Genomic DNA, 22,614 nt, shown 5'->3' on the forward strand with positions numbered 1-22,614 from the left:
CTTCGTTTCCGCACTATAGAGCTAAGCGGACACCTTAAAAACACAGACAGGCGAAACGTGAAGTATAATGTCCTTGTCCCTGTCCCCTTACATTTGGCGCGGAAACAAAATTACAAATCAGTGATACCAAGTAGCCCAACCCACAGCCTAGTAGGCATGTTTGTTACTATATGTGCCATTTCTTTTTGACGGGGACAAACAGCGCTGGACTAAGGACAGTCAAAGAACGACAGAAGATGACGCTGACGATAGCAATGGCGTTTTCACCGTTTCGTGTACAGCTCTGTTTATTCCCGTATTAGCTATGTACCGACCAGCCCAGTTAGGTGCACTTTTGCTATTTGTTTTGTGTTTCCGATCACTGCACATATTGCGTATCACCCTTCAGATAGAGTAGTCTATGTCAGAAAAACATTATACTCCAGCATGCTATCAACGTTCCTGCCCCTCGCTGTACCACTCTCTATAATGTTCTGGATGAGCTTAAAAGCAATCACAAACAATAGCAATCGAACTAGTGACCCGAAAAGAAATTCATTCGTTCTCATTCGTGGTCGCTTCGTAGGTCTCGTCACCACCAGAGCGAGACACAAAACTTTATTTTTCTAATCTTGAAAGGCAAGGAGTGGCAAGAAAAAGGAAAGAGAAGTTATTTTTGCAGTAGGCCTCCAGTACCATACCAGTAGACTTCTGTATTGGTACTCTACAATCTCGAAGCTGTAGTCGCCCACAGCTACTGATTATTTCAAACACTGTACGCTCTATAGGTCATGGAGACATGGGAGCAGCTCTCGCATTGCCGCATCACTAGAGAAGCTCTAGCCTCTGTGTCGTTGAGCTGCTGCGGCGTTTCTTCTTGCCGCGTCTCGCTGCTGGCTCGGATCCAAACGAGGTAGTGCGTTGTTCGGAGGAACAGTGCGGTTGTCCCCGTTGTTGTCGCCGCTGAAGCGACAGCAAGTGCAGCCGTGATGTGGCACTTGATGTGTCACCTGTCGCGCGAGGCAAAGTGGAAAACATGCACGCCGCGGTAAACAACCAAAACACACAGATGCAGCTTGACCTTGATGAATCAGGTAACAACTGCTCGCGACCTAATTGCTGTCAAAAACTTTAAAAGACAGTCATAAAAAACGCCAGGGCTGCGCGGAAGGCGCAGCACAGTCAGAACGGAAGCTGTAGATGGTTTTAAGATTGCAAGCGTTGTGTCAAAAAAAAAAAAAAAGACTTCCGGTAACCTAATTTACGAGCTCGTAACGTCGAAACTGAAACGATGTTTTCATGTTTTTTCAAGGGTAATAAAAGTATTTTATTAGCTTTTGAGATAAAAGGAACCTGCGTAATTGTCGAGGCAATTTCTTACAGTTTTTATGTAGCTCAAAAAAAAACATTTATTGGAAAATATTTTGCCAATTGATCGAATCACTGTGCAGAAAATCAGCGGGCCTTATTGTAACGCTCTTCTTGCCCACCTATGCTATTCAGGCACGTCGGTGGACGTAATCGGAAGTTATCACGGCAGAGCGGCCTTTCAGGGCCTTTTCAGACCACTCATTGGGTAACTATACTGCAAGCACACTTGCTTGATACCCATTAGGACATTAATAAATTTTTTGGGGCAGTAGGCCAGCATTCTCTATGCTATTTTTCGTAATTATTTTGAGAAACGTGGTGTCCGCTAAACACTTGCAAGGAATTTTGTGCCAATTGTTTGTGCAGTGGCTGACGACGATGAAAAATTATCGCTAGAGAGGGTATGCGCCACAGTAATAGGGGAGCAAGAAAAGCTTTTGTAGTGGGTTGGGGCATTGGACGACCCACTCGTTATGCTATCCGCATAGTGCGACGACTGGTTGGTCTTTCGCTGTTTCAAAACGCTTTATAAGAGGTACTAACGCGATTGCTTTTCCGACATCAAGACTGTCTAAAGCAAGTTTGACAACAAGTCCCAAGCACCGGCGTAGCTCAGTGGTAGAATGTTGGGCTGGCACCCATCGGAGCTGGGCTCGAGCCCCACTGTGCTATTGGTGCTAAGTTTTATTTCTAATTTCGCGCGATGTGGTTACGGACACTGGCGGAGGCAGCGGCAACGCACAATTGCGCATGGTTCGAGTTGTGATCTCATAACAGCTGTCGCTGTAAAATATTAAAAGTGCGTAGACGGGCCCCTTCAGGAACGCAGGGTCCTTCAGGAACGCAGGGTCCTGAAGGGGCCCTGAAGGGGCCCTGCAATGGTTTTATGAAACGAGTTAATGACATGCGAAATTTTTTTCAATCCGTCAAGTACGTGTAAAGTTATGGATATCTGTCACACGCTCTAATTGATTTCTCTCTTCTCTGATCCCAAAATGTACTCTGGTAGCTAAGTGAGGAGGATTGGCACTGGGGAATAAAGTTACGTCAAGTGCTTGGACGCCTTTTTTTTTTCTTCATACGCGTGGCCAACTCTCAGTGTTATCAAGAACGTGGGGTTGGGCATGTGGCGACCTCCCATGGCGGCCGCGTTAGCTACGCAGCTCACGGTGCTAAAATCGGCAAAAGGCCTTGAAGTTCGGTATATTGCGTGGTTACATGGGTATATCACATCATGATGAGAAAGAAGAGGGGACGATTCACACCTTCACTTGAGAATAAATTATGTATTCGAGGCTGCGTGCTGCGCTATAACGTTTGACTCGCGTGTTTTCCTGGGCCTCGATTACCTTTCGGCAATGTTAAAACCTGTACTGAAAAAGTGCGGCAGGTTCCCTTTAAAGGGCCACTCATCAGCTTTGACAATTTGAGCTGACAAGCGCGATGCGTACATAGGGCGTTCACGATCACATCTTTCAAAATTTGTAACGCTACGCGCTGCGGAAATGGGTCATAATTCAAGATGAAAGCTGCTCTCCCTTCCTCTCGAGGACGCACGCCCAGAGAATGAAGGCATGACGTACGCGTATGAACTGCTCTACGTACCTGGCAGTCCTGTGACGTTGTCCTCTACGTAGACGACTGTGCTCTGACGTTGACAGCAGTAGCACGTGACATGGTGAAAATTATTTAAGGCGACATGTGTATCTTATATAATTTGTTGCTATAGTATATGAATAAAACTTCAGATAAGTAATGAGACACAATAAGGAAATGTATCTTTTCCATTTCCATCTGTGAATTGCAACGAGATGCGTGGCTAATGTGCCAGCGTTTCACATGCATTCGTGTACATGGAGGAAAGAAAAACAAAGAAGGGGGCATGATCTCATGCACCCAGCCTTGGCAGGCCAACCTTTTTTGAAGCCATCAAAGTCGGCCCATTTGCCGTGAGATCACGCGGTAAACGAGACTTGCCGACATGTTCTTGTTTGGTTCTCGTCAGTTTTTAGTGGGAGAGCGGCAGTTTGGCCGCTTCACGGAGCGCCCAGCTGATCCGCACGCTGCTCGCTGTCGCCGCCTGCTATTCTGATCGTGGTCTCGTTGCGTTTTTCTGAGTGCTCGTTCCGCTTCGTTCGTTCCGTGCAAGCGAGAAATTCGGACGAGCCGTGAAAGGATCCCGAACCAACGTTAGGCGTGCACTTCAGTCGAATTAGCGAGAGCATCGTGAGCGTAGGACGCATGCATTTCTCACACTTTTGTGACGAATATTATCATTGTGTATCCTTCCCGGGAGCGGATAATCGCCCGGCAGCCGGCACAATTGTGCGGGAAGAACTTGGCCAGCAGTGTCTTGTCGTTAGCCAGCTGCAGTCACATGGTTAATGCCGACTTCGTGTAGCAAAACGCGCTTTGCCGGCACGGGCATCTGTTGGAGTTTCTTTTCACGAGACAGGCTGCATTTCGCGCCGATCCCATAGAGTGACATCACTATATACCGATGTGTTATCCAGACAACACTGCGTCTCCCTCTTTTCGTGACGGAGAGACGCTGGACGCGCTGAAGCGCGCATGCGTCAAAGCAACGCAGCGCAGTGCGCGCCTGCGAGTATATGGCAGGATCGGCGCCTGGCGTGGCAACGCCGATGTGACGCGAGGAAATGAACGCCGGCGAGCACTCGCACCGCATCACGTCAAAATCCCTTGACTGTAACATGTAGTCAAGTTCTTACATGACACGCATCTCGCGATTATCATGTTTGCACCAGTCACATACCTTAGTCATCCATTGACGTCACGTAATACCAAATTTGGCATATGGAAAACCAGCGAAACGGCCGCGAGCGCATCATGGGGGTGGCATGTAGTCATGTTGCTACATGGCACGCATGTCGTGATTATCATGTTTGTATGTGTCATTTACCTATTTCGTCTGTTCGCGTAGTGTAATACCGAGTTTGGTACATGTGAAGCTAGCGAAACGGCCGTGAGCGCATCATGAGCGTGGCATGTAGTCATGTTGTTACATAACACGCATCTCATGTTTATCATGTTTGCACCAGTATAATACCTTCGTCATCCATTCACGTCTCGTAATACCAATGTTGGTATAAGTCGAGCTAGCGAAACGGCCACCAGCTCCTAATGAGCGTGGCATGTAATCATGTTGTTGCATGACATGCATATCATGATTTTCATTTTAGGGTCTGTCGCTTGTGTTCGGCATGCAATCGTGTCATACCATACTAGTTTTGCAATATGCCATGTGAACGAAACCACCGCAAGAGCTGCAGGACCACGAAATGTAAATCATGACATTCATGACATACATGTGATAATTCTCATGTTATGACTAGTGATATATGTTCTCCATGCAGTCATCTTATGCCATACCACGTTTGGCATCGACACCATTATCGAAACGGCCAGGAGAGCTAAAAGTCGTAGACGGCTAGATAGATAAATACGCTCAAAGTCGCCGATTTTCGCTAAGAAATGCTTCGAATTTAAAATTATTACGAGCGCCCCCCCCCCCTCCCCCGAAAACTTCTTGCCGACACCAGTGTACCAATGCCAATTAAAAGACAGCTGGAAATTGCAATTTCGGAGTTCTCTAGAAACGATAGTTTTAAAACTGTTTGATCGAATATGTGGATAGGTGGTTGCATTTGCCTGATGACTCTTCGCTTGCTGACTGTTGGATGTCGCCATCGAAGCAGTCAATTTCCTCAATTGTCGCAATCGGTGCACGCGCCTCTGGTGCTGGTGGGCGACCAGGCTGCCCAATCTTCCGACCATCATAACCCTGCGTGCAATCGATATTTTGGGAGGGTCAATTAATGATTCATTTGTTTAATCAATACGTTTTTGCCTATACCGATTTAATGATCGCATAACGAATCAAACGATAAAGTGCGCTTACTAGAGGCACCTGTCAATAGCGCCTTTCACAAAAACATACACCACATTCATATCAGTTATCGTTAACGCATTCGCATGAGCTATATGACGCAATTAGTGGAAGAAAAAGTTTACGTTTATACGTTGAAATGTCATTTACCTACAACGATTTTTCCTTATAGCTGGAAAATATAACTATATAGCTAGAGTTCCCAAATGCGTAACTAACCGACCGACCAACTGACTAAATTTTCATGCGAAATATCTTAAAAAGCGTTTGCATGGGAATAATGAGATACGCACATTTTGCTTGTTGTTTTCCCAGCTTTCTTCGTCAGATTCTTCCGAGTCCTCTTCAAGCAGAGTATAGTCTGTAACTGTACGATACTCACTCATATGTTATTAGCTCTGGGCATTTCGCTTTTTTTGATGATATTTGAAAGGCTTATAATTTTCTTCTACTACTATCTCACAATACCTTATTGAGGTATAGAAGCAGGCCAAGTAAGTAAACAAACATGAATATGATAACATTAGGTCATGGAAGCACATAAGGATGAATTGAATGAGTGGTTGATCTATGAAAATAAAGCATAACAACACATTTGATATGATGGGACCTCAGGTCATTATACAAATGGGAACGCTTGCTTGAAAAAAAAAGAAAAGAAGCAAGTTATTTATCGTACAACGACAACAACATGGAGGTGACACTAATCACTAATAGAAGGCCTGGCCATACGTGCGCATTTTACCACTTCACATGGGTTTCCGACGTGGTGCCACGCCCTCTCCCCATGAAGAGAGAGAGAGAGGGCTGCGTGCCATCTTTCTCTATAGGGAGACGGTTCGGCGCCACGTCACAAAGCCATTCGCTGACTCGCTGCAACACATATGTGGGATCAGGCCTTAGGCGTCGCGGGCATTTCGGCGTTCACCTGCCCTTGTGTATTAAAGACGACAGTCTTTCCTGGGGTACTTCGACGCAAAAGAAAATTTGGTCTGTCTTTCTGTACATTTGTCTATTTGTACGTCGTAACTATACCCCAAACGGCCAACTCAATTCGCAGCGCCCTCCAATATTGTTCAAGTTTGAGCGTTCATACTTGTGCTATTGTCAATTAAAGATGATTTATTATGCATATCCGGGGCCATAACAACACGTCAATATTTTGTATGTGTGTCTTTATACTAGAGAAGCCATACACGTGTAAGTAATTCTAAGGACCGTAGCGTTTATCACGCTGCGCTGACAATGCAACACGACGCTCAAAAAGGCAAGTGTTTCCACCGCTTTGCTAAGACGACGCTGTGGTGGCACCTGTCCGTCGCTTTGCGTTTTACACCTTATCGCCTCAAAGACAGGCACTCACGCCTTCTTTCATTTACGAAGATAACTGCCAGGTAGCGCACGGGTCTAACATGCCTCGATGCGCTCGTTCGCCTTTGCTGCAGAGATCGAGAGTCTCTAACGCAGCACCTCCAGAATACAATTCACTGATTATATCGCGTAAAACATCAAATTAACGTTTTGTTCACTCTCTTCAGACGCAAGACTATCGTCTTTCGACGACATTTGGAGTGAAACATGCAGATACGGGGACAGTGTTTTACATTTTTTTTTACTTGTGTTTCTTCGCACTGCCTAAGTGGATCTCGGAGGCTTCGTAGAAAAAAAAACCGCTTGGTTGAAATGTTCTCTAACAAGTGCCCAACGATCCCAATCGCTCGCAAGAAAATAATTAGCTCCTAAACATGCCTGATTCAGTTATTTTCATTAACATTGCTCGCAGTTGATGAACCCGAGAGGGATTAGTTATCCCGACAGATAAACTTCTCGGAAGAGAAAGAAAGCTGCGTTAATCACTCGTGCAGCTGAAGAAAAAAAAAAAACATGTTGAAATGGGTGTTCACACTCCACTAACGTGAAACCTAGTTTGGGACTCGAAGCATAGTCTTTGGAGACATATTTTCATGACGAGGCACTAATGGCGGCTAGTCTGAAAACGAAGATCCATAAGGGGAAAGTGATCCCGCGCTCCACTGACGCCGTCGAAAAACTGGCTCGAAATTAAGCTTACCCCAAAGCTCTTCTTCTTTTTACCTACTTCCCCTTGCTCAGTTTCCTATGGCATGTAGGAAAATGTGTTTTTCCTTCACTAACTTCTGCTCGTATTTGTTGGCCTCTAACTGTTGCCTTCTTCACTTCAGTGAACCAGTGGCGCGTAATAGGACTTACGCTTGTTTTATGATAAACAACAGCTACATGACACGCCGTGGTAACATTACATACTGACAAGTCGAGACCGTAAGGCGCTTCACACTACTTGTCTCAGTTTCTCCCTGTCTGAAATTTGCAGGCACAGCACAGCTGTGATTACCATGCGTTCCTCTTCTCTATCATTCTTTCTTTTAACTGCCTGCACTTGGGTACTCCGCAAGTAAAAGCAATTAAGCCATCTGTGGATCTGTCTGCAAGCTGGAGTGCGACTAACGCAGATATTCATCTGCCGCCAGGTTTATTCCTACAACGTTTCCCCTGTTAAAAAGAAAAGAAAACTAATGGCAAGCTGACCCTCTTCATTTATCGCAGACAAGAGAAATGATTGCCCCGCCGTAGTGGTCTAGTGGCTAAGGTACTCGGCTGCTGACCCACAGGTCACGGGATCGAATCCTGGCTGCGGCGGCTGCATTTCCGATGGAGGCGGAAATGTTGTAGGCCCACGTGCTCAGATTTGGGTGCACGTTAAAGAACCCAAGGTGGTCAATATTTCCGGAGCCCTCCACTACGGCGTCTCTCATAATCATATGGTGGTTTTGGGACGTTAAACCTGACATATCAAATCAAGTGAAATGATTGACTTTTCCCAGCACGTGACTGGACAGGACAAAATCAAGCGATGGTGCCTGCAGACGCAGCGATCATTGCGACGTGCTATCTGTGTTTAAGAAACCGGAAAACGTTTCAAAGAGATCTGGATCTGAAGTTAGGGATATTGCGATTGGAAATATTAGGTCGGTAAACGCTACTTTAGAAACAGGATTGATGTACTTTTATTGAATTCGGCAGGCATTTACGTGTAAAAATTTTCGTTCTAAAATTGGTCACTTATCAGACCCTTTATTTCACAGTACCACGTTTCCAGCATTTAGGGCCGTCTAGAGACAGAAAGAATACTTCGAATATAGGTATGTTGAATAGTTTAGAATTGTGACTCCACCAGTGCCCCATTTTTCAATGGCATGCCTGGGTATCTTGTTCTCGCATTTACTGAAATATCGGCGCTCACTTTTTATTGAAATTCCGCATAATGCAGGTAGCTGAATGCACAGACTTCAGTTTCATAAATGCAAGGTGCTTATTATCTAAGGAGTTGATGGCAGACGAGTGAGAGCACTTTATTACATAATGGCCACACGAACGCATTCGGCACGATCGTTGTCTGTATCACGCACATACACGCACACAAACACAAATGGCCGGTAGTCTGGTGCATATTCGTTACTGTTGAATTGGCATCGTCTCAGCCCCACAACTCAGGGATACCGAGTTGTACGCTGTTGCTAAACATTGTTATGGGCAGCACTCAGCTTCTCCGAGATTTTTTCACGTTTACCACAATTGAGATAATGGCTGAGAGACTAAGATCTGGTAATCGCGAATTGTCCATGACACTGAATCCGATGCCCGAAGAGTGAAGTTGGAGGACGTTTGAGATTCAACGTCAAGAGTAGAAAGCGATCTACCTCAAAGCACATTCTCGCATCCCCTTTCAATCACCAGTACAGCTAAACCGCGCCACAAGAACAGGAACGTTTATGCACCCGCAATCGGCCTTTTTATACTATAACCTATAATGCCTATCGCAAGATGGAATATGTGGAATTGTAGAAATTAGAAACGACATGATTCTTTCTTTTGCATGTATGTGCGTTCGTATAGAAACACGCACCCCTAGGAAGCTGCACACGTTGTTGATGCTATTATCGATGGTGATAAAATTGTGCCTGTGCGCTTTGTGATCGGTGATCTTTTAAAGAAAACGCTCGTTGTGTAATTGAAATTGCATGTTCTGACGCCTAATGTGCGATTATACGCTCCAGCCACGCAATATTACATATGTTAATGTGACTCCTCGCACTGCGCTGCGCAACATTCATATAGTGTTTTTTTTTTGTAAGCAATTTCTAGTATGTGCGTTGATCTGTAGTCGAAGACTGGCTTTCTGCACAGAAGTCCCGGGTTAGATTCTCACCTGAACTGCTGTCTTGTCTGTACTCTCCTTATTGGCACCTAACCCAAATTTTCGCTCACGTACAAAGCCAATTTTTGCTCACACTAATGATGCCGACACCAACGCCGACAACGGAATCTCTGCGAAAGAAGCTTTTCCACGCTATCACGTTAACGATCAAGGACTTAAATCTCCCCGCAGGGGTGCCTGTGAAAGCAGGCGTTTGGTGTGTAGCGACACCACGGACCCGAGCTAACGGGGGAGTTTCTACTCCCTCCCACGCCTAGCCGTGCGTGGCTTTGCCGTGTCCGGGGAAAAGGGGATCCTGGGGGTTGAGCTGACGCTGGGTGATTGGACCTTTAAGGCCCCCCGGCAGAGGCAACACACCTCTTTGGCCCCGGCTTCACGTAGACGGCACCCCTGGGCTGACCCACCCAGGGGAAATCGGCAGTCGCCTTTTCCTATCACTCTCTTCCTACATCTTCGTCTTGATCTCTCTCTTTTTATCTGTCCTGTCATCTTATCTTTTCCGTTTACTTCCGAATTTCCTGGCGGCGAGGGTTAACCCTGTGTAGTTACCCAACCTTGGGTAGTTATATTCGGTTATAGCGGCGATGCATGGCTGGCGTCTCCAAGTGTTCACGAGTCAACCTTGTAGCGGCCCCTTGTTGGGCTCGGTGGTGGGTGGCCACCATCGCCGCCGAACTTTATAGTATTTTTATGGCAAAAGCTTTTCCCCTCCTTCCTGATCGCTCCCTAAAAAGGTGGCGCACCGATGATACTTTCCTGCTTAACACACCAAAGCCGACATTCCCAAAGTACCATGTAATCCACAGTCAAAACGAAAACAAGACAGTCCGAGCCATTTCACCTTTCCTCGTTTCCAAAACTCTCACAGAAGCAATAGGCCCAGGTTATAAAGTGACAAAGATGGGAAGTGGCGATCTTCTTTTGGAGGTTCGTGACAAAGCTCAGTATGAAAAGCTGTCTAAGCTTGTAGCCTTTGGGGAAACCCCTGTTTCGGTGGGCCCACACAGGTCCATGAACACTGTCCGTGGCGTAATTTCTGATGATGATCTTACTGAGCTTTCTGAAAGTGAGCTGCTCGAAGGTTGGCAGGACCAGAACGTGGTCAAAGTCCAACGAATAACAATAAGGTGCAAAAACAAACTGACCCCTACTAAACACGTAATAATTACCTTCGGAACAAGTGACCTACCAGAATCAATCAAAACCGGCTATTGTAAGCTTCGTGTAAGGCCATACATTCCCAACCCTCGTCGATGTTTCAAGTGCCAACGTTTCGGTCATGGATCGCAGAGTTGCAGAGGGCGTGCCACTTGCGCAAAGTGCGCATCCATTCAACACATATCGGACAATTGCACCTCAGAAACAACTCATTGTTCAAACTGTGAAGGAGATCACGCTGCCTACTCACGATCATGCCCCGCATGAAAAAAAGAGAAACAAATAGTAGGACTCAAGGTTAAATTCAATCTCACATTCCAAGAAGCACGCCAACGTTTTGCAATACACAACCCATCTGATCCCTCCTTTGCAGATGTGACGCGCCGGGGCGCCGCGCCACATGCCTCGGCACCCGCGAATGTCACACAGTGTGTGGCCGCGGTCGTGCCGCCAGCGCCCCCGGCTGGAGCAGCCTGTACTGCTCCGCCACCTGACAAACAGGGCCGGCAAACCCCGGTGTCTGCCGAACCTGGGACCACTGCAGGCGCAGTTAGGTCCAAAAGTTCAGTGATTGTGCATGCCCAGCAGGCACGATCCACCACCTCACAAGAGGTGATGGATACAAGTCCCACTCCTCCGGCGCTTCAGACGCCGAAGGATAGGCGCAACTCCTTGGAGTGCGCCAAAAAAGAAAAACCTCGAATCACGGGGCCCTCAAAAGGCCCTGTAAACTAACGCAACACCTCTGTACACACAGCACCACACTACATTAAAATGACACAACTTCTACAGTGGAACGTCAAAGGACTGTTGAGAAACCTCGACGATATCCATGAACTTTTACACAAACATACACCTAAGGTGCTGCGCGTACAAGAGACACACCTGAAACCTAAACACACCAACTTTTTACGTCATTACGTTATCTTTCGGAAAGACCGGAATGATGCCATTGTGCCATCCGGTGGTGTTGCCATTATAGTCAATCAAGGGATTGCATGCACACACCTACCACTACAAACATCCCTTGAGGCGGCCGTTCGAGCAGTTCTTTTGAATAAGCTCGTCACCATCTGCTCTCTCTACATACCTCCACAACACCGTCTTGAAAAGCATGAATTCGAGTCCCTCATAGAGGAACTTCCAGAACCTTATATCCTCCTTGGAGATTTCAATGCACATAGCAATCTATGGGGTGACTCTCGCTGCGATGCTCGAGGTCGCCTGATTGAACAGCTCCTTTTTTCTTCCGGTGCGTGCCTGCTGAATCGGAAAGAGCCAACATATTACAACATCGCTAACAATACGTACTCAGCAATAGACCTCAGCATAATATCCCCATCACTACTGCCTCTACTTAAATGGGAAGTCATTAATGATCCATATGGTAGTGATCATTTTCCTATCGTTATCAGCACATCGATAACAAATACATGTCCTGCACAAGTTCCCAAATGGCTCACTGACAAAGCTGATTGGGAAAAGTTCCAAAAAATGACTTTATTATCTTGGACTGACATGGCGGCATTGAGCATAGAGGATGCTGTATGCTACTTTACAGCTTTCCTGGTTGATGCAGCAACAAAATGTATTCCCCAAACATGTGTACCGTCAAGCAAACGACGAGTACCATGGTGGAATAATGAGTGCCGTGAGGCTCGAAAAAAACAAAATAAGGCATGGAGAGACTCGCCCACAGCCGAGAATCTTGTAAAATTTAAGAACGTCAAGTCTCAAGCAAGGAGGACGCACCGACAGGTGAGAAGAGAAAGCTGGCACAAATTTGTATCGGGCATTAACTCATACACAGATGAGTCGAGAGTCTGGAGCATGGTTGCTAAGGTGGCAGGACGAGGATCACATTCGCTTGCTCTAGTGAACACACAAGGGGAGAGTTTGGAAGACCAGGCAAACACTCTCGGAGCGCACTTTGAACAGGTCTCCAGCTCAACACACTATAGTGAAGTGTTCCGACGATACAAAACCGCAATAGAAAAACAGAGATTAGAGCGCAAGCCCAAAACACATGAGGCATACAACGAACCTTTCTGTTTGGCTGAACTGCAGGCCTCACCTGCCGGCTACAATAAATCTGCCCCAGGCCCGGACCGTGTGGCATATGAAATGTAAAACACCTGCCCACTGAAACCCAGAAAGCTCTCCTCTCTCTGTATAATGCGATATGGTCTTCTGGCGAGCTACCCTCCGCCTGGAAGGAAGCTATCATTATCCCAATCCTAAAACAAGGCAAGGACCCAGCCTCAGTTTCCAGCTACAGACCAATAGCATTAACCAGCTGTATTTGCAAAGTCTTTGAAAAAATGATTAACAGGCGCCTGATGCACTTTCTTGAAATTAGTGGCCTACTTGACCCATACCAGTGTGGGTTTCGAGATGCTCGGTCCACCACTGACCACCTTGTCCGTATCGAAGCACCAATTCGCGACGCTTTTGTTCATAAGTAATTTTTTCTTTCTGTGTTCCTCGATATGGAAAAGGCTTATGACACTGCATGGCGCTTCGGCATATTGCGAGACCTCTCACATTTAGGTGTGCGGGGTAGAATGCTGACAGTTATCGAAAGCTACCTGTCCAACCGTACATTCCGTGTCCAAGTTGGCACTGTCTTATCTCGAGTATTTGTCCAAGAAACAGGAGTGCCACAAGGAGGTGTATTGAGCTGCACACTTTTCATAGTTAAAATGAATTCCTTGCACCTGTCTCTCCCACGAAATATTTTTACTGCATATATGTCGATGATGTGCAGATTGGTTACAAATCGTGCAACATCTCAATGTGCCAACGTCAAGTTCAACTAGGGTTGAACAAGGTATCTCAATGGGCAAACGAGAATGGTTTTATACTCAACGCGCAAAATAGCACTTGTGTCTTGTTCAGCCGAAAGAGGGGCCTCCATCCTGACCCCGACATTGACCTGCATGGTCAACCTCTGTCAGTGAAGACCGAGCACAAGTTTCTTGGTCTCATATTAGACACTAAACTAACCTTCACCCCACACATCAAGTATTTAAGGGACAGGTGCTTAAAAACAATGAACATTTTGAAAATGTTGTCACACACTACATGGGGTAGTGACAGAAAATGTTTAATTAACTTATATAAAAGCCTCGTACGCACACGCCTAGATTACGGTGCTATAATCTATCTGTCGGCAACACCATCAGCCTTGAAAATTCTCGACCCTGTCCACCATCTAGGCATTCGCCTCTCTACGGGTGCTTTCCGCACCAACCCTGTGGAGAGCCTGTACGTGGATTCGAATGAATGGTCGCTCCACCTACAAAGATGTTCCTTGTCCTTTCTGTACTTTTTGAAGGTGAAGGCAGACAAGAAACATCCCTCCCATTTCACAATTAATGATTTGTCTTGTTCTGGCTTGTTCGAGAACCGTCCTTCGTTTAGGCAGCCCTATGCGCTGCGTGTAAGGAGCCTGGCCGAAAAAACAGGTGTGCCTCTTCTTGAACCCAGTTTGATGGCTCCTGCAACATATCTGCCACCGTGGCAGTGGCAGCTTATAGACTGTGATGTTTCTTTTGTTGATGTCACAAAGCACGCACCACTTGCACACATACATACATACTTTTTAGAACTACAACATAAATACACATGCCCTGAGTTCTTTACTGATGCGTCAAAGTCAAACACTTCTGTTTCATATGCAGCGGTAGGCCAATCCTTTACCAAGTACGGCGTTCTTCATCCTAATGCAAGCATCTTCACAGGAGAAGCTTACGCAATACTGGCGGTCGTAAAACACATTAAACAGATAAAATTACAAAAGGCGGTAATATACACAGACTCCCTAAGCGTAATCAAAGCCCTGAAAACTCCTAAAAAACACAAGAACCCCGTGCTGGTGTCACTCTACTCACTTCTGTGCACACTCTACACATCAAAACAGCATGTCGTTGTCTGCTGGGTTCCAGGGCACCGTGAAATACAAGGGCACGTTTTGGCCGACAATCTGGCTGCTTGCGCCAATCTCACTACTGCCAATGCATCTACATCAGTCCCTGCACTTGACCTAAAACCTTTTATAAAACGAAAGCTCAGGCGGTATTGGCAGAGCATGTGGGATAAACACACAGATAATAAACTCCATGCTATTAAGCCGCAACTAGGTTATTGGCCGCCACTATCAAAATCACGACACACAGAAGTAATACTAACATGGCTTAGAAGAGGACACACACATTCTACACATTCATTTCTTCTGTCTACCGGTGATCCACCATATTGTGAAAGATGTGGAGAGCCCCTTACGGTTCTCCACATTCTCGTCCAGTGCAATGAGCTAGATGCTCTAAAAAAAGCACTCTTTACTGCCCTACCGACAGCAGCTCCCTCTACACCCTGGGATGCTCATCGGTAGGGATCCGCTTTTTAAACTGCGAACACTTTTTACGTTTTTAAAAGATGTGCAAAGCTTTCACCCGATATTTCGAGGTCATCCGTAGCACAACCTCTATAGAGTGGTCGTGGCTGCGCTGACTACATCTTCATCATGGTTTTATTATCATGACATTTTGCCATCAGCTATCATCACACATATGTCACGCCACTGTCATGATTTTATTACTTTCATGTTTTAACCCGCGTTAAAGCGAGGAATTTTAAGGCCCCTTTGCAGCCACGCTCCATATCATTGTTCATATCTGTAGTCAATTGAAATGGCGCTCTTTGGCCATCAATTGGCCCTTGCGCCACTAAAAACTACTCATCATCAAGGACTTAAATCTTTGTGGCATTCATCTTTAGAGGCCGAAATCGCGAGTGCGAATGTCAGCCACGACGGCCGCATTCATAAGTATGACAACCAGAGACAATGGCGTCCGTGTAAGTTGGCGGATCTGAGAACACCATGTTACTGCAGGTTATGAACATTCATCGTAAATCTTGAATCACGACGTTTATCGTAACACAGCTGTGGCTTTGGGCCCACAAAAGCCAAGTGAAAACTGTTGTCTGCATTGCTTCAATGGTCTCTATGATGAGGACATAGTTGACAATCGTTTGAGCAAAAAATACGAGTAAAACACATTTTTACTGCTTTTGCCGAACATGCACTTAGATAAGCACCGAAGGAAAGTTTGAAAGGACAGTACTAAAAGTTACATGGCCTAATCGAACTGCATTTCTTCGTATTATTTCTATCATGCTAAAATTTAAAACAATAAGAAAGTGCTCAGATTTCTTTTAAAACTAAACACATATCACCTTGCGCACACCCAATCACGTTTAATACCACGTTGCATGGTCACTATACTTCAATACATACAGTACACTCCGGTTCTTACTGAACCATATACTGTAATTATTAATACGATTCCATTGCGCGTTCAGGTACATGAGAAGTAGCGCTGAGTTGAAGTCACAGAGTCGCGCGCATTAAAGAGGAACACCTCATCAGTACATAAACCCTCACAGAAGCTGATGTTTAACGCACAATTCTGAAATTTATAATTGTGTTAAGCGACACCATGACTTAGTGTCATATAAGGTACATTTCCTTAGTCAAGTATAATAATCATTTTTGTTTCAGCGGCTTCAATACTAATTAGGCGTGCACCTTATATGAGGTCGACCCTGTACATCGGCGAAAAAATAAAGCAACCCATACAAAACGTCAACGTGTTGTTATGGTACCTCAGATATGCGCAATGATTGCTCTTCAATTGACAATCGCACAAGTATGCACGTGGAATCTTGAGCACTATTGGTGGGCGCTGCTGATGGGGTCGGTCGGCCGTTTGAGGTATCGTTAAGGGCAGACAAACAGACAAATGTACAGGCAGACAGACCAAAATTTTTCCGTCGAAGGTTCACAAGAAAGACCATAGTCTTAAAAAAAAAAAAAAACTTGGTTCGCATACTCACGTAGTGTAAGCAGTAGTGCCGTTGCTAACAAGGCTGCTTCGTTGCAGCCTGTTGGAGGAGGCTCGTTGACAATACGACAGGCTCTACCCATGAATGTCACGTGTTGTGTTGTACGGGCTGTGCTTTTTTTCTGGGAGGTCGTCACCTTACAAAGGTGGCAGGAGCTCTGAACCTCCGGATCTATCTCCACACGACGCGAGTACAACGATACCGTGAAAAACAAAAGCAGCAATGAAGAGCTACAAACGCATTCCAAATATAATACGGGTGGAAAATTAGAACGGTAAATATGCACTGCGTTGTAGAGCCTGTGCCCCCCCCCCCCCCCCCCCCTGCCAACCTCTCCGGCGCTTTCAGCGCCGTCTGGTGTACACGACCGCGAGTAAATGAAACAACGATAAGTGCATACCTTGCAGAGATGAGGAGGGGCATAAACGCGACTGCTGTTTTTCGATGCACGTGTCTTCGCAGTGTTACACACAAACACACTCTCTCATCGACAGCTGTGAGTCGACGCTCCAGGGGAAGCGACAACGCGCAATCTGGGACTGTGACTCGATCGACAAAGCCCCAATAGAACGAATATTGATATGTGTGAACCCGATAATTCTTGTCTCATAGCTAAGCACTTTATTGATGCTGTAGAACTCGTAACAACGCACGCTTAGAAACAAAACCGCTCTTTGATATACCTTGCTAACGCAACTATACACGAATGGACAGCCTGACAAACCTTTGAGGGATTCGAAGCAACCCCGTCCATGGCACCTTGAGGTTGCTTCTATACTAAATTTATACCTTTTAAACAACATCATACTACGCTATCTTAAGATATTATCGGGATAGTATCTAACATCTTAGGCGCGAAATTAAGTGAACGGACGTGGTAAGGTGACCATCTGCGTCACTGTAGCTTAAAAACCATGCATGAGCGACGCCTTAATATTCTTGTTATACATAGTTATATTATTCTTAATGTTCTGCTATACATGTTATAATATTCTCGTTAACATACTCTTGTTATACATATTCTTCTTTTAACTGGACGTTCTTATTGGCTGGTTGGAGAGGCACTTTTCAGAAGGTCATGCACATATATGCTCTTTTGGACTCTCGTTTGAATAACGCTCTGCTTCGGCGATGAATCTGTAATTTGCATGGCGTTTATTTAGTCAAATGCGACAAATACGTTTTCTTCGTAATCGAACGTGACCGCCCGTGATTGTGTGTTTGTGCGCGTTTCGCGCAATCTGTTTAATGCCTAAAGTGGATTGCACAGCAATAGTCAATTACAATTTACTCGTGCTTTTGTGGAAAATTTACATTTACGAAGTAAATCTCGCTCATCACGAAGCAAACTTTGACCTACGTGATGTGATTTTACGCTGCACTAGCTCAGAATTTCTACTCTGCACAGTTAACTGCTTACAACACGGAAGGCTGTAGGTTGTACATGCTTGCAGGCTTCACATTTTGCGAAACTAACCACAACTATACAGGAGGAGTATGGCAAAAATAAAACAGTGACCATGGTGGTATCTAGCTTGTTTCTTGCTCTTGTTCAACAATAAAAATGCCAGATTTGTTTTTTCTCCGCTCGTATTCTATGTGAAAGTTATATGTTTCACAATCAATTGCATGACATCCTCAAGCTTATACTAAGTACAATGAAGAGAAATCAACAGCACCGCATGATGTTTAGTAAACTTTGCAAGAGTTCAGCAAGCCTTCACCAGATGCGTTTAGCTCTCGTTGAAACAGCCTGTGGCCTGTGACCTTTCCAAGTGTTCCCAGGTGGTCGCTTGGAAAACCGCCATGACATCTTGGCGACAATTGTTCCCATTCATTGTATGATCCCAGGGCTTGTATCAGTGTTGACAGGACGCATCACATGTAATAAGCGCGTCGTCTAGTCCACTGCTTTGTCTTTCGAATTTTCGGTACTGTTTGATTGTCAGTCACGCACAAACTAGCTTGCCGAAGTTCGTTAATGCAGCTTGTACTTGCGCGCTAAGTGGCTTCTGCAGTACAAGCATACGTAATTAGATTGGTTGCACGTGGGGACCAAATTATACATGACACGAACCACACTATAAATGCGAATTTCTCATTTATTTATTAATACTCAGCCTAGCTATATGAACACGCGGATATTGTTAGACCTCGCGCTGTCGTGTGTTTAATCTGTTTTCTCTTCATCTTATTTTGATCGCATGTCCACACTGCTGCTTACACCTCCATCGTAGCCATGCAACGCTATTTTTCACCTTGTGAAAATCCTACTAGAAGAGTTGTTACAAAAAAAATGTGAAAAAAGTGATGCGCTTTGCGTTGACAGTGAAAAGAACGTGATAGAAAAAAGAATGGCACTCGGTGAAATGTTTATTCAACGTAGAAGTAAGTACAATCCATCTTCTTGGATATTTTGCTAAGAAAGGTTTCTTTACCAATTGCTGTTCTTTTTATTGCATATGAAGCGATTTAGTACCACTGTTGCGTAAGCGACGTGGTTCAAGCAACAGAGTAAGTTTTTTTTTCACTGCATAAAAGATCACAATTTCAAAACAGCCGAAGTATTACAGTGTTTCGTGATCTCACCAGTTCATTTTTCGCGAGTTTCCGCCAGCTGTAGTCGATGTGACTGTGCTAAAAGGCGACATACCCGCATTATATTGCATAACATGAAGGTTTTCAGATTTTGTGCTCACTAAAACAGGAGCAGTAAAATATGCCATACAAAACACGTAAAGGGCGTCAAAAGTAATATTAAATAGAACACATAACACTCTAAATATCATTTACAGGAACACGCACAACAGTGAAGAATCACATCACAGAACAACTCAAAACTGTCTTAGTACTGTCGACAAAAGAACATAAAATACAAAATACATCAAGCGACATATGAACGACGCAGTAAAGACACAGTAGACGAGAGACATCAGCCAAGAAGCGTAACTACATAATTAAAGCGATGAAAAGTTGACGTCGTCAATGTTGTTCTATTAACACTATCACATGGAAGAAATGCCTGGCTCACCGCGCTGCTTCTATTACCGAAAATCAACGTCGTTTATACCTTGAGGCAAAGTTTATTTTTGTGTATGAAACCAACAGTGTATGTACAATAAACGGAAGGCATGTTAATTATTATAAAATGTAAAATGCCCATTTATTCGCTGTTGCTAAATTCAAAGATCTCAAATTCAATAGAGTAATAAAATTATTGTTTCAATGAATTTAATCTCAAAGCTCTACATCCTGTTGATGAGAGTTTTGTTACGTGTTCGAAGCGCAGCTGTAGATGAAGCTATTAGAAATGAGAACGATCTTGAGTATTCACCGCGGAAATTTGGGCTAGTTGGCGAGTGTAGAACTGCTGCATCTCATTGGCATGGAGAGTGTACTTAATTTCGTCGCCGGAAAATCATGGGGCCCATCCGTGCACTCCATGTTGCTGCTTTATACGGCCCTCTTTCTCAAAATTTTCCGGTACAGCCTTCCTGTACTGTCGAACACGTGCGAGACTAACATTCGTACACTACAGAGCGTACAAGCCCAAGCACTTCAGACATGTCTTGACCTTCCAAGATGCTCATCGATAGTGACAACTATTGCTATCGCAAAAGAACAGCCGGTCACAACGCATATCACTGTCACAACGCATATCACAACGCATCGCACATTGGGCATTTATCACGGCTACCGTCACATCATTTAGCGTCTTTGACAGCGCGGAGGCTCTATAATTCGTTCTGTGGTATTGTGACAAAACATCAGGACATATTAACATCGGTCTTCAAACTTGCGACGCATCCAGCAGCTACGTTATGGAGTATCTGTCAACCTGACGTGCGCTAATCAGTTCCTGGAATCGTTAAGAAGGCACGCATGTCACCGCTAGCCCTGAAGCAATTGACTTTGCGACTGTTGGACAAAAGGTACTTCGGCCGCATACATGTTTACACCGATGGCTCCACTAATTCCAACAGCTCTACAGGAGCAGTGATTGTTCCATCTGAAAATGTGTTGCTTCAGTACAAGTTCTCTCACACCACGACGTCGACAGCAGCAGAGCTCGAAGCGCTTCAAGGTGCAGTAAAATACATTTTTCGGCAGCAACCAAACCAATGGGACATGTTTTGTGACTCGAGATCAGCCTTAGAGACACTACGGTTGGCTATGCAGCACGGGTTACACGAACAATCAGTATATCAGATAAGGCACGACTACCACAAAGCGCTCAAGGAAGGTCACGATATTGTATTTCAGTGGTTGCCGAGTCATTGCGGAATCGACGGCAATGGCCGCGCGGATAAAACTGCTTGATCGGTTCATGACCAACACCTGCGTAAGTCCATACCACTCTTGAGAACGGACGTTGCAAGGCTACTACAATCACTTGCTCACCGTATCACTCTCCTACAATGGAATACACCGGGTTTTTCCGACACGCACCTGTATTCGATCGACCCAAACTTGCAACTTCGTTCGCCATCCGGGCTCCCACGATGCGCTGAAACTTTACTGTGTCCATGAGGTTGGGCGTGGCATTTACGAATTCGTACTCTCGTCTCCTTGGAATGGCGAGCACTTCGGCATGCAAAATCTGTGCCTGCGAGGAAACGCTCGAGCACATCCTATGCCATTGCCCAGCATACAAGTCTGAACGGCGTATTATGGAAGCCAAGCTCTGCCAGCTGGATTCACGGCCGCTTACAGAAGAGCAGATCCTGGGACCTTGGCCGACGGTTTCCCATACGCGCACAGCCACGAAAGCCCTCTTGTACTTCTTAAGGACCACCATAATTCACACCACTTGTGAAAGAACAGTGTGAGACAGCGCTGCGTAGTCTCGAGATGACTATTCATCCTTCTCTTCCTTACTCCTTTTCTATCTCTTTCCTTTCTATTATTCTACGTTTCCCCCACCCCAAGTGTAAGGTAGCCAACCGAGCCAAGCTTGGTTAACCTCCCTGCCTTTCTTCTCTATTTATCTCTGTCTCTCTGCATCTTAGCAAGCGCAACGAAACAAGCACACAAAAAAGAGACACACGTCATATTTACGTGTCTTTCTTTTGTATATGTGCTGAACTTCACAAGATCTTGAGCGCTCTTCTATACCCTACGACACTTGTTCTAAGCATGATTTCGTAACCTAAAAAACAATACCAAATGCTAGTCATTTCGTGTTGTATCTCACTCACATGAAATCATACTGTAAGCACAGTGCAGCTCCTTGAAGCTTGAAAAATTTCAAACTTCCAGGAGCACCCGAATCATACGCTAGAACCAGACCAGATGCATAGCACTGCTATACATATACTGTTATTGTATCACATATATCTGGCGAACACAGATGTATCATTCAATAAAAAAAAACCCTTTAATTTCATTGAGCATATGAAAGTCTGAGCCAGAGCGCCTCTCATATTCATATGATGGTTTCGGGATGTTACACCCCACATATCAATCAAACTTTGAACGAGATATTTTACATTTTAAATCACCTCCTCACTTCTGGGAAAACAGTCCGCCCTATACATAAGTAACTCCGAAGTAGTTGAGATTGCAACTACATGGTCCCACTGGAACCTACAGCACTGGTGAACCTGCAGTAATTTGTTGGCGATTTGACTCAAAAAACAATTGCCAGAGTAAAATTAACCGTGGATTCTTTTAACAGCGGCGGGGCTTAACTATATGATGATATGAAATGTCAGAGTAGACTGGTCATAAAGGTCTATTGGGAAGATGAATCGAAAGGCTAGATATTTCTGAGTGCCTATAGTGTACCATTGCTGGAAAAGCAGGAACGCTTTACTGCCATCTCATCAAAACTGGTCCAAACTTTCGCTCTTTATGGTATATATGTCTGATAGCTTTGAAAGAGAGTGCGAACGTATGGCAGCTTCATCGGAGAATTTCGTGTCCATTTACCACATCCCGCTTTGACTGTCCAAAAGTCCTTGTGCGACCAGCGCAGAGTTCTCGGCGTCAAAAGAAAAGTAAGAGTGAGGGAGCATTCACTTCGATGCAAAAG

At 45.1% G+C, this 22,614-nt stretch overlaps 1 protein-coding gene across 2 annotated transcripts; it reads right to left on the reverse strand.

Moving 5' to 3' along the window:
* Positions 1–547: 547 nt before the first annotated feature.
* Positions 548–16,884, reverse strand: LOC119160037 (uncharacterized). Of its 2 annotated transcripts, none has more exons than XM_037412788.2 (4): positions 16,572–16,884; positions 5,554–5,627; positions 5,023–5,155; positions 548–989 (listed from the first exon to the last, which is right to left on the reverse strand). In XM_037412788.2, the coding sequence occupies exons 1-4, from the start codon at positions 16,660–16,662 to the stop codon at positions 808–810; spliced, it is 480 nt and encodes a 159-aa protein (XP_037268685.2). In that variant the 5' UTR covers positions 16,663–16,884; the 3' UTR covers positions 548–807. The 2 variants fall into 2 exon arrangements, with proteins under 2 accessions (XP_037268685.2, XP_075745769.1); XM_075889654.1 differs by lacking the exon at positions 16,572–16,884 and adding an exon at positions 14,865–14,904.
* Positions 16,885–22,614: the final 5,730 nt, after the last annotated feature.

Source organism: Rhipicephalus microplus, chromosome 3 (assembly GCF_043290135.1).
Source record: "Rhipicephalus microplus isolate Deutch F79 chromosome 3, USDA_Rmic, whole genome shotgun sequence".
NCBI lineage: Eukaryota > Metazoa > Arthropoda > Arachnida > Ixodida > Ixodidae > Rhipicephalus > Rhipicephalus microplus.

Coding starts and splice junctions, on each gene's coding strand:
- LOC119160037 (XM_037412788.2), bottom strand. CDS start 16,662: ATGGGTAGAGCCTGTCGTATTGTCAACGAGCCTCCTCCAACAGGCTGC. Junction 5,156..5,553: donor GGGAAAACAACAAGCAAAAT/GTGCGTATCTCA, acceptor GATTGCACGCAG/GGTTATGATGGTCGGAAGAT. Junction 990..5,022: donor AGCAAGCGAAGAGTCATCAG/GCAAATGCAACC, acceptor CTCGCGCGACAG/GTGACACATCAAGTGCCACA.